The sequence below is a fragment of the Gastrolobium bilobum genome, unplaced genomic scaffold (assembly GCF_033153095.1).
Source record: "Gastrolobium bilobum isolate Gb01-03AN ecotype WA unplaced genomic scaffold, APGP_CSIRO_Gbil_v1 utg10696, whole genome shotgun sequence".
NCBI lineage: Eukaryota > Viridiplantae > Streptophyta > Magnoliopsida > Fabales > Fabaceae > Gastrolobium > Gastrolobium bilobum.
The window spans coordinates 490,822-503,135 of record NW_026899284.1 but is presented as its reverse complement, the minus strand read 5'-3'; the positions used below and the strand labels follow the sequence as shown (position 1 = coordinate 503,135).

The 12,314-nt window shown below is 35.2% G+C and overlaps 1 protein-coding gene across 1 annotated transcript; it reads right to left on the bottom strand.

Moving 5' to 3' along the window:
* Window positions 1–330: 330 nt before the first annotated feature.
* On the bottom strand, window positions 331–9,540 carry LOC133289217 (protein SENSITIVE TO UV 2). Its single transcript, XM_061487113.1, has 12 exons — window positions 9,159–9,540; window positions 8,471–8,509; window positions 8,288–8,358; window positions 7,541–7,620; window positions 7,088–7,446; window positions 6,474–6,542; window positions 5,520–5,602; window positions 4,512–4,883; window positions 4,324–4,430; window positions 2,988–3,142; window positions 1,230–1,426; window positions 331–902 (listed from the first exon to the last, which is right to left on the bottom strand). The coding sequence occupies exons 1-12, from the start codon at window positions 9,492–9,494 to the stop codon at window positions 638–640; spliced, it is 2,133 nt and encodes a 710-aa protein (XP_061343097.1). The 5' UTR covers window positions 9,495–9,540; the 3' UTR covers window positions 331–637.
* Between the last annotated feature and the right edge of the window lie 2,774 nt (window positions 9,541–12,314).

Sequence of the window (12,314 nt, the reverse complement as noted above, 5' to 3'; positions counted from 1 at the left end):
CATTTTCCTATACACTCATATTATATGTCCATTAAATAGTGGAGAGAAAAAAAAATCAAAAGTAAGACCCAACTTGAATTGTATGTGTAAAAAAATTGATTTCTTGTCATGTAACCTTATTCCCCCCAAAAAATAAATAGATAACCTACCAAAGTCAATAGCTTTGCTTAATGATTAATAGCCTAGTCAAAATAATAAATGGTTGATTCTTCCCTTCTGTTTTTTTTTTTTTAAATGGTTGAATAGAATGAACCGAGAGACCAAGGGGTAACGCAGTAACCAGAATAAATTTTCTAAATAGTAATAAAAAGGGATATATTTCAAGCAACAAAAAAATAAGAGATTAATGTGACATCATTTTATTCGACCACCCATTGCTTAATTAATGGCCACATTCCAAATGATATCACGTTATGCACTAAATGAAGTCTTCCAACTATACAAAATTTTGAATAAGAGATACATTTGTCAGAACAATCAAAATTTTCTCCGCCAGGTACGACTGCTGAAACTTACCACAAATTCATGCTACTATAGTCCTCCAAAAAACTAGCGTGCCTTCGCTGCCTTCGTTCCTACCTGAGTAGAATGATTCATGCATGCATATATACAAAAAACTTCAATGGAATATGAGACTTCATAATAAGTCATCTCCTAAATATGTGAATACCCTTTTCTTGAACAGGCGAGCAAGGTCAACGATTTCAGTTTCTCTTATATGCTTCACCACGTTGTCCTGCTGCTCATTTTTCTTCCCTTTCCGAGATAATCTGCTTGCAACATCAATTGATAAGCCAGCCATATCCCTAGTGCTCGTTAAACCGCGCAAAACAGTAGCAGAATATGAAGGACTGGACACTAGTCTGTTAAGTAATATGAGTATCTCCCGTGTTAGAAATGTCCTGACAACAAATTGCTCAGAATGAGTCATACCACTTAAATCACATTACATACTTGTGAAAATGCAAAAATAATAAAACTAAATGTCTGATTTCGCCAATATCTCAACCTCATAATCAACTTCTATGCAAGAAACACAGGAACATAGGCATGGATTATATATTTATTTATTTATTCATTCAAAAAAGGCATGAACTAAACAAAAATAGAAAAACAGTTGAAAAGTACAATTTTAAAAATATTTTTGAGAAAAGAAAAAGGATGAAAATTTATTGACAAGAGGAACGAATAATGTTGATGATTATATCCAGACACTCCTGTTCTATTACCTCTCCCTAAAAATTTCAGGCTGCTCCTCGGGTGCTCCAGCTTCAAGGTCCATCTCTGATACCAGTAATTGCAAAATCAACATAAGATAGTTTACCCCTCTAGGGAGCCTATGCCCAACGAGGATTTCAAAACCAGGTTGTCCGGATGATGCAAGGAATGCCAGCACAAGAATAGCATCTCTGCTTATTTTCAACTCCTGAAATTTCAAAGACCTAGATTTTAAACAGATAATAGTTTGAAACATGATTTCAATTTTAATTTTTTTCCCAAACCAAAGTAAGTGACTCCGCCACATCCCTATTATTGAAGGTAATAAGAAAGAAGCTTTTGATCTTCACTTTTTTGTCCCCAAAGTTCCAAAAGAGTGCTTAATTTATTTTTATATTTGTTAAATGAAAAAGAATGGATACAAACATGTAAATGAATAACAGCATGTTTGGATTGGTTTTTTATCCTCTAGGAGCTGTTTTTTCAAAAAGTGTTTCTGGCTATAAATGAGTGTTTGGATGCAAACTTTTACACAAAACCTTAGGTCATGAAGAAGTCAAAATACTGCTTTTTTTTTAGTTGAAATTTCTTGCTTCCAAAAAAAAAAAAAAAAATCAAAAACCAAATATTTTTCTCAAAATGAATTTACCTCAACCCCACCATTGTTGCAGTAGTTGTGTTGAGATATATAGTCTCACATTGGTTGTATGTGCAACTAATGTGGAGTTTATAAAGTCTTGAGCACTCCCACCCCTTGAGCTAGCTTTTGGGGTGGTGTATCCCAAGGTTCTTTACATGGTATCAGAGCCTCGCCGCCCCCCACTTTCTCTTGTGTTTCTTAGCACAGGTAGGCTGAGCCTGTTGCATCTTCCACTCTTCAAGCCCAATGGGCTCTCGTGTGAGGAGGCGTGTTGAGATATATAGTCTCACATTGGTTGTATGTGCAACTAATGTGGAGTTTATAAGGTCTTGAGCACTCTCACCCCTTGAGCTAGCTTTTGGGGTGGTGTATCCCAAGGTTCTTTACAAGTTGTCATCACCATCACCGACACTTACACCTACACCTCCGGCTACCTCCACCACCACATTGCCCCCGCCACCAAATCTTAATTCTATGATTTATTTTCACATATCCTTTTTAATAATTTTATTATACATAAAATAAAAATGTTTTTTAATTTTAACATTTAAATAACTTTTTTAGTTAAAAATGTTTTTCACGTACTATATCCAAATGCAAAATATCTATCTTTTTAAAAAAGTCTTTCTAAAAAAATTAAGGCATAAAAAATCTTTTTTTAAAGATCCCAAACGGGCCCTAAATAAAATAAAAGGAGTAATTTTAGATAGCTACACGACACATTTTGTCCTTACTTTCATTCCACTTATTAATTTTAAATTTCCTACTTCTCTATTTCTATAAATGAACTTAAATCTTAATCCACTGACCCCCACCCCCCAAAACCCCCCCAAAATTTCCTCTCCCAGTCTTTGATCAGTGAAGCAAAGCTTTAATGAGCTAATGGTGATGCATCCAGAGGCAACTGTACAATCAAAAGGAAATTTATAGTTGCAGGCGTGTGGCTAATTAACTGATTAGAGGTTTTGTTCCACAATGTTTCATTGTTTCACCATGGAAAAAGGATTGAAATAGGTAAATATTGTGTTTTCCAATGATTTTCACAGTAATAAAATTAATCACATCAGAATACTCAACCTCAATATTTCAAAATGTTACATGGACAAAGTATCTTCGCCAGCAAACTTACTTGTAAACCACCTCCATTAGATGCTACACAATCAGCCAATCCTTGAAGGATGATTTTAAAATTTTGGAAATCTGAAGCAGATGCACTGTCATCCATAGCACTACTATCATCCCCTTCTTTGCAACCACAGCAGAAAGTGGCCAACAATTTAGGACCTTAAATACATGAAAATAAGATATTGAAAAATATATTAAAAAAAAAGTTAGGATTAGATGCATCGAATGAACAGCAGATACAGACAGACATTGACCCTCAATTCTAAAACTAGAACTGTACATAAGCAACCAGATGAGTCTAAAATAAACATTCAAATAACAACATTCAGTTTAACATATGCTCAAGCCAAAGACACTTGATTTGACAAGAGGCATTAGACGCCATGTCCTAGGGCCGCACACTGGTTGGGTCGGGTTTCAGGGGGAAAATGTCCAAATCATCTAAGTCTGGGTTAGGTTGGACCAGGTTTATTAAAATCTGGTTGATTCGGATGGGTCATCAGGTTTAAATATATTTATATTTATATTTATATATTTTTTAGAAAAATTATTTATAAAAAATGAAAATAGTGTTTAAAAAATTAGCTTGTGTATATATTTATATATATATATATATATATATATATATTTAAAAAAAATATGCATAAAACAAAAATAAAATTGAAAAAAACAGAGGTGGAGGAAAATACGGATTTGAATCGAGTCAGGTTCAATGGGTTTGATTTTTGCACAACCAGAGACCCTCTTTTAACCCAAATACCCGAACCAAACCAATATAATTGATCACCCTTATCATGCGCAAGCATGTGGAATTGGATTTAGACATATCACATCCTATTTATTAATTTAAAAGCTTGTAAGTTTGAAGTTGACATGGATCATTGAACTGATTGAGATTGTATTTGTTCCCACATTTACTCTCGCATTTGCAAGTTGCCAGTCAGTTTTGACAAATAACTTGATCAAATAAAATTGATGCAAGAGGTTTTAGGCTCAAACTCCCATGCCGTCATTATAAGCCTGGGGCGCAATACAAGGAGTAATATTAAATAATCTCATCCAAGGCAATTAACTGAGGTTTCCACTTTATTATTTTTGTATGGCCAGTCATGATTCAACGAATAAAAAAATAGATGATAGCTTTTAAATAAATTATTTTCATTCAAAGCCATTACTTTCCTACAAAATAATGAGAAAAGACTTAAGATGTGAAGTCTATATATAGTAACTGCAAAAAAAATTGAAATTAACAGGAACAGTAGCTATACTTTAACTGGAAAAGAATTATGTAGTATTTGATGAAAAATATTATCATAAATTGGTTATTAAAGGAAACTTACAATTTAGTACGAGGTACAGAAGTCTTAGAGCATGTTTTTTAACACGCAGCCCAGCATCCTTCTTAAGCAATTCTGAAATGGTTTTAAAAACTATTTTCTGGCTAAACCTGTATTCACACAAATTTCAATTGGCATAAATATAATATCTTCAAAGGTCAAACTTTTAACAGAAACCTGAAAAAACTTACTGCTCCCTCTCAAAGTAAGCATTACTTCTCAGGAGAACCAGCTTCATGATGGTTGCTGCCTCCACTCTCACGCTTTCTTCTGTGATCCTCATGGCAATTTGATGCATTATCTCAAAAAGATAAAGCCAATTTACATGAGGTTGTAAGGCGTTTTGATGGTTCCAGCACTCTTTTCTGCTTAGCATTTCTTTGTTGAAGAACTTTCCATCTTTTACATCTTCCAATCTGCCAGAATCCATAAGGTCCTTCCCATCGCAAAGTCCTTCAATGAAGACATTGTCCCTGAGCAGAGTCCCATCTTTTACATCTTCCAATCTGCCAGAATCCATAAGGTCCTTCCCATCGCAAAGTCCTTCAATGAAGACATTGTCCCTGAGCAGAGTCCACTGGAAAGATCAAATCATAAGTTCATAAGAATAGGAACAGCAGAAAGGAAAGAAAGAAAAAGTGATTTCACATACAATTTACTGTTCAGCAGCTCATAACCTGTCCCGGACTCTTAGTCTTTCCCAATGGAAAAGGGTCCAGAACATTAAACAAGTAGAACAAAAATGGTCTATTACAAAGGCTCAGTAGCATTTTCTGCAAGCAGCATGATTAAAGTATTGCTTACTACAACTAAACATTCTGATCAAATCGACAAAAATAACAACTGATGAACCTTCGTTCCTTCCGCAGTCCACAGTGCCCCTCCATCCCCACATCCACCACCAAAAGGCCAGTACAATATAGGTGAAGGGGTTGAGAGAAAAAAAATAATTTCTTCAAAACATTTATCATATTTTTGTCTGAGTATGTTTCACTGACAAAAGTAACAAGTACAGAAATAATTATAAGCAATAGATCATTTCTCCAAGTACAACATTTTCCATTCATGCAGTGCACAAATACACTTGTTCAACTATAGGATGGTAAGTTTGAGCATTATCCTTACAACACAAGGGACACAAATTCAATCAATATGAAGTTTGCAAAAACAAGGGAAGATATCATTCAAATAACACATACCTTCTTCCAAAATTCTTTTCCAGTTCCATTAGGAGCTTCAGAAGAGTATGCAGAATACATAGAGAGCTACGAACAATAACAACCTAAGCAAGACGGGGAGAATTTGTCAGCAAAGGATGTAAATTAGAAAGCAAGAGGAAAAGAATGCCTGATAAAATTACTTTTACGAATTTAAGAAATCAATATGGTAATTTTAAAGCATGCGGACATTTTCAATTTTAAATATCATCAAAGCATAAAATGACATGAGCCATAAAATGACATGAGCCAATAATGACTCAATAAGCCCTCACTAAAATACAAAACCTTTTTGCAGAAATCATAACTAACAAGTATTCGGACAAGCCAAAGCATTGCAAAAAAAGGCGTGCTTGTCACTATTTACTATGAATTTAATACAGTCAGAACTGAGTAGAAACCAGATATTTCAGAACTCTCATCTATACCGCATATATAGAGTAGAAAGCTCAAATGTTTCAAACTTCACGCTGAGGGGAGTTGTTCTTAGTTTCTGAGCTAAGAGATGGTTAACACTTACAATATCCAACATCCCAACCCATCGTATGCTCAATGTACATCATTCAAAAGTTCAAACAATACAGTTTATTTTTTGGACCCGCAAACTCTGCAGCCCAAAGGAATGAAATTAGGGATTACTGATCATTCAAGAGGTTCATTGTAATTTGATAAACCATGCATCTTAGAGTAAGTACCACAAGCAAACTGTTTTATGAGGGTGTTTGACAAACTTATTCAAACTAATCAGTTAAGGAGGAAGGAATGGTGGATCCTTAAGAAACAGAAGGATGCATTGAAAAATAGCTAACACATCATTTTTCTGTAGAGCTACAGCTTAATAAGGAAAATAGATTACACACAGATAACAGTAATATAAGTTAGCGAGCAGTTTGTAAATAGAACATTTATTCACAAATTTAGTATAAAAGTACTTACATTTTCCATACCACAGAGATCAAGTAACGGTTCTATCAAAGTTTCCAACACATATGTTCCATCAGCTATCTGCAGTACATACAACTGGATGACATACAACCTCAACTAACATGGTTGAACAATAGAAACGAGCTTATTAACAAGGGTAAACATGTCGAATATTAACCATGAAAAAGGTATCAGTTCCCGGGATTTCTTTAAAAAATAAAAAAGATAAAATAATAACACATTGTGATATTAAAAGAGAATAGAAATACACAAAATGAGGGTAATGAACCCCTAATAATAGCACAGTAAACAAGGAAAAATGAGTTGTTAAAAAATTCCGCACACCAGAGATCTCCAAGCCCTCCACATATCTCAAGCAATGATCAAGTGCATAAACTAACAGGAAGGAAAGAAAATAATCTACCAAATAACATTCAGAGAGTCCAGGATAATTTTTAACTCATGTTTTTTTTTTCCAAAAATTTCAAAATCAATAGTAAGGGCAGTCACTTTTTTAAACCAAACTACCACTTTATGTGTGGAATATCTCCATCGGATCAGAATTATGCAATTTCAGAGATGAATGCTAAAGGAAACTATACAAAAATGCGTAGTTGAACTAATACCTTTGTCAATGCAAGGTAAAGATGTGACACCTTTTCTGCTTCTGTTGTATGAAAACAATCCTTCAGATAATGCAAAGCTACTCCTGAAGAGCTTATATCTGTAAGTAATTCTCTTGTTATTTCAGAGGGCAGACTCATGCTCATGCAGCCAAAAAGAATATGAAAATCTCTTTGACAACCCACAAGCAACTTGGATATCGCGTTAGTTCCCAGCTTTTTGTCAGTTGGAGATCCCCATACTGCCACCAACTTTTGGGAGAGGTCACTATAATCAGGCAGATCATCACATATGCAACCTTGAGCTTCTTGATGATTAACCATGTCTGTTTGAATTCCTATAGCTTTAAAAGTTGTCTCAACTGGCACGCAACAAAAACGTGTCAAGGGATTGTCACCATGACAAAAACAGAAAATACTTTAAAAAGTGGAAGAGAGATTTTTCTCATGCCTCACCAGCCAGATTATTTGAAGATACTCCGTTTGGAAATTTTGAAGGGATTTTATCATAGTCGAGAGCAAGAATTTCAGAATCCCTGCCATAATGGTCCGTCATTAATAATAATAATAATAATAACTTTATGCAACATATTGATGCCACATGAAGTGCAACATGACAATAGAGAAAGAATTTTATTTTATTTTTAAAAAAAAGGACAATCTCAGGCCTGACATATTAGACACTGATTAGTTGTTCATCATGGCCTACCTCCTGCTCATGGGCTAAACTCTATTTAGACTAATCTTCGACTCAAGCCATTGAATTACTATTCAGGTCAACTCTAAGTTTAGTTGAGACCATTTGTCAAGACCCAATTGGCAATGGCTGTCTATACTAAGCTCTGGTCACTCTTACCATAGACCATTGATAAACGATACACAGTTATACACAAAGACAGACAGGTAAATATTTACCGATAGCCAATAGGTCCACCAAAAAGGCTACAAATTTTGTTGTTTTTTTCAGCTTAAGCTCATAAACGTCCAAACAGAAAGTCAAATGCCTCTTTTTCACCCTATGAGTTCATTTTCAATGGCTTCTGCATATCTATCAAATCATTCAAGATATATAAGCGACTATCATATAAAGCTGCAATATATTGAAGAGCTGAACTCTATGTTTTCTTGTTGGCTAATTCTGAGAAGCATCCAGAAGGGTCATCTATAAATGAGGTGCAAAACAAAATAAAAAATTTGACTTACTTGTGTATGCTCTCTGAACATTTAATACGACCACTTTTTTCTTCATTCTGGAACTTGAGACACTCCTTTTCCTGAAAGCATGCAACTAAATCATAGCATCATTTTACTGACTTCCAGAATCAGAATTTTGAAGCAGTTACAAAACGAGAACAAAAAGAATGTGTATAGTTGCAACCAGCATACCAGATTAGCAATCTGCTTTGTTGCACGTCCCAGCTCCCTCTGTTCTTGCCATCAACCAAACAACACCAAATTCAGCGTAAGAAAAGCTAAAGTGAATCTTTGTTATTTAAATTTTGAAAGTACATGATGCAAGCGGGCCGTTTTTTAGAAAAGACCCTTTTCCGCACTTAACATTTCCAAAACACACAACATAACAGGAAAAACAATACAAAAAGAAACTTGAAAGTTTCAAAACTTGGATGTACATGGAAAAGATGCCTAAAATATCTTAAATTAAGTGACAGGATATCACTGATAAAACTTAAGAATGGTTATTTATATTTTTTCTGTCTGATTAACCTCGACTTCCAATAACACAACTAAATCCTTCTAACTTAGCTAAATGGATCCTAATATTGCAGTTATTTTTTTTTTTAATCTGAAATATCCACAAGGTACTCCTTCCGTTTCTCAGAGTAATACTCATTACGTAAAAAATAATCAAACAGTGTTCATTCAAATGTAGCGTGGCTAATGATTAATCCATAGGGTAGACAAACGACAACATAAAGAGTTTACAAAGTGTAAAACTCATAATCAATGACCCATTTACTTTTCCACCAACAACCGAAACAGCCGCGCACAGAGGCAAAAGTTTCGAGCTTGTGCACCCAAAACGCAAAATCGTTTATACCCATTTGGACATTACCTTTAAGCGGGAAATTTCGAGGTCTTTATCGGAATCGGGTTTAGGAGGGCGAGAGGGAGAGTGATGAAGAGAATCGAAAAGGGTGGTCCTCTGAGAAAGCTCTCGGGGTGGCGAGAAGCCAGCGGCGTCGCAGGTAGAAACCGCGACGGAACGAAGCGGTTGTTGAGGAACGTAGGAAATGGCAGGAAGAGGAGGAGGGTGAGAGAGTGAAGGGTTGGAAGGTGGTTTTGCCTTTGAAGAGAGGACAAGCTCTTCGGTTTTGATTAACTCTTCGAGCATGGCGTCCTCCCAGACATCGTCATCGGAGAATCTGTCTTCACTCTTGTTGTTCATCATCTCCCGCTACCTTCCACTGTGCTTAGGGCCTTTACTCTTCTCTTTTTTGTTTTCATACTTTTACGGATATTTTTGGCTCTAGAATCGGTACCCAAAATAAATAAATAAATAAATAAAATAAAATGTAAACTAAATAATTTAGCGCATGCTTAATGAAGATGAATTATTTAAAAAAGCAACTTTGAGCACAGCAAGTTTTCTTTTTTTAAGATTTACGTGTTTTATTTTACATTTCATTCTATTTTTTTGAAATTTTGATTATATGTTGACCTAATATTATTAGGTATATAAAAAATATATTATTAATTATTGGTCAATGGTGAATTTAATATTACAATTAAAGTTTTTAAGTTAGATGATAATTTTTTTCATTTTTTATAACACCGAGTTAGCTTTTAATAAGGAAAAAGAAATATACTTTCACACTGAGCAACTCAATAATAGTATTTGACTTTGCAAGACTCAAATAAAAACGTCTATTAATATGTGATATTTAATATAGTGATTTTCTTTTTAGAAGATAAAAGATTAGATGTTAAGGTCCTTTTAATTACTGGGTAAAATATTTTGGGATAGGTTATTCTACCTACTCCCTTCTTACCTACCTTTTGCCTACCCCTTTCATCACCGTTGGATCACAATCTAATCCAACGATTCATAATTGCGAAATAAAATAACCCTTTTTTTCCTTCTCTCTCCTCACTTCCTCCCACACCCTTTCTCTCTTCCTCAATGCCGTCCTTTTTTTTTTTTTTCATCATCGCTGGTGAATTTGATTTAGTTTCCGTTTGTTCTATGTTGCTATCACTAGAGAGATCAGACGAAATTGTGGAAGATTGTGGATCAGAGGATGGTTTATTATCAACAAGATCTAAACTTTTATTCAACCGACCTTCGTGTGTAGGAGTAGGAGAGACCGAAAAGTCGACTTCTGCGAACTACCCATACCATAAAAATATCCATGAACCGTGGCACCAATTGGAGATGATACAATAACCCAGGAAGCATAGAATCTTAATATAATCAACAAATTCAGCAACCAGGAAATAAATTCAAAGAAAATAAACTCAGAAAATGGTATTTAAAAAAAGAGTTAGATTTTGTTGGTTTACCTCTATTGGAACCGAATTTGAAGGGCTTTATGATATTTTTAAAAAAGGTGTTGGGTTTGGTCATGGCGCTCTATGGCTCCCAAAACGAACCCATGAAACAAAAACGCAGGGATTCTTCAAGCAAAATTGAAAGAAATTAGATGAATTGTTGTAAGATAGTGGAAAAATTTTAGAACTGAAAAAGATTGGGAATTGGAGCAGAAAAAGTTGGGAATTTGTACACTGAAGAAGACAAACAACTGTTTCAGAATGAGTTTGTTCGTACAAAAATCGTGGATATCTCCGAAAATAAAAATGGAAGCGTGTCGATTTTGTTCACATGACCTCTCTGCCTTTCTCTTTTTCCTTTTCTTTCACGGTCCTATTGTATAGATAGCTCAAGTGCACGCACGCCGAACAAGCATGTTCTTATTATTCAATGATTCATTTGCCTATGTTTATAATTTCAAGTGTTGTGGTCGATAAATCGCATAATGCTCCCGCGCGCGTTCACTGCGGCAGAGATCAAAGATAAAGGAAAAAAAAAATAGGTATCAAGAGATCAAAAGGATGTGTCCGGATCACAGAGGAAGAGAGAAAGGAGAGGAGAGATAAAAGGTGTGGGAGGAAGTGAGGAGAGAGAAAGAAAAAAGGGTTATTTTATTTTGCAATTATGAATCGTTGGATTAGATTGTGATCCAACGGTGATGAAAGGGGTATGCAAAAGGTAGGCAAGAAAGGAGTAGGTAGAATAACCTATCCCAAACATTTTTTATGGGTAAAAGATTTCTTCAGTCACTGGAGATAAAGTTATCTCCAGTGAGCTTAAAACAACATTGTTTTGAGCTCACTGGAGATAACTTTATCTCCGGTGACTGGAGAAATACTTTTTCCTTTTTTTATATTAGGTGGATTTATTTCTTCGTCAATTAACTTTATCAATCTATCAAAAATCTAATTTATAATAAAAGTGTAAAACAATTCTCCATTTACTTTTTTTAATAAGAGAAGCTAGGGTCCACAAGAACAAACTACAAAAAAAACTAGCCTATCCTATCCTAAGACGGGGTGCTTAGAGATATAGTATCAACTAAAAACACTCACTTCATCTCTAGGGGCATTTTTTGAAACTCCACGAGCGTGTATTTCCCTTGATGATCCAATAGGAAATTTGCTAACAGTCATCACTTGAGTTTCCCTCCCTCAATGGACGTTGCACTTTCATGGAACAATGACCAGTGTACCACACATTGGTCACTTTTTTACCAGTATGTCACGCAAACAGTAATATTTGTCAAAATGTCACGTGTCCGAGTTCGCTATAGCATGCAGGGAACTCGATTTGCTGATGTAGCGTGTTTCTGATGGTCATCTAGCGAACTTCTATAATAGTGCCACGTGTTATATTTTTATCAAAGCAGATGGGTATTAATTATCACCTAGTTCGCTACACCCATAAGCGAACTAGATGGCCACCAGAAACACGCCACATCAGCAAATCGAGTTCGCTGCCTGCTGTAGCGAACTCGGACACGTGGCATTTCTGCAAATATTATTGTTTGTGTGGCATACTGGTACAAAAGTGACCAATGTGTGGTACATTGGTCATTGTCCCCACTTTCATTGTCCAATTATTTTGTAGCCACGCTCAAATCCCAGTCTAGATGAGAGACTCACAAGATTCTTTCCCCTTTTGAGAAAGCTTAGTGGCTAGGTTAATGGAGTCACT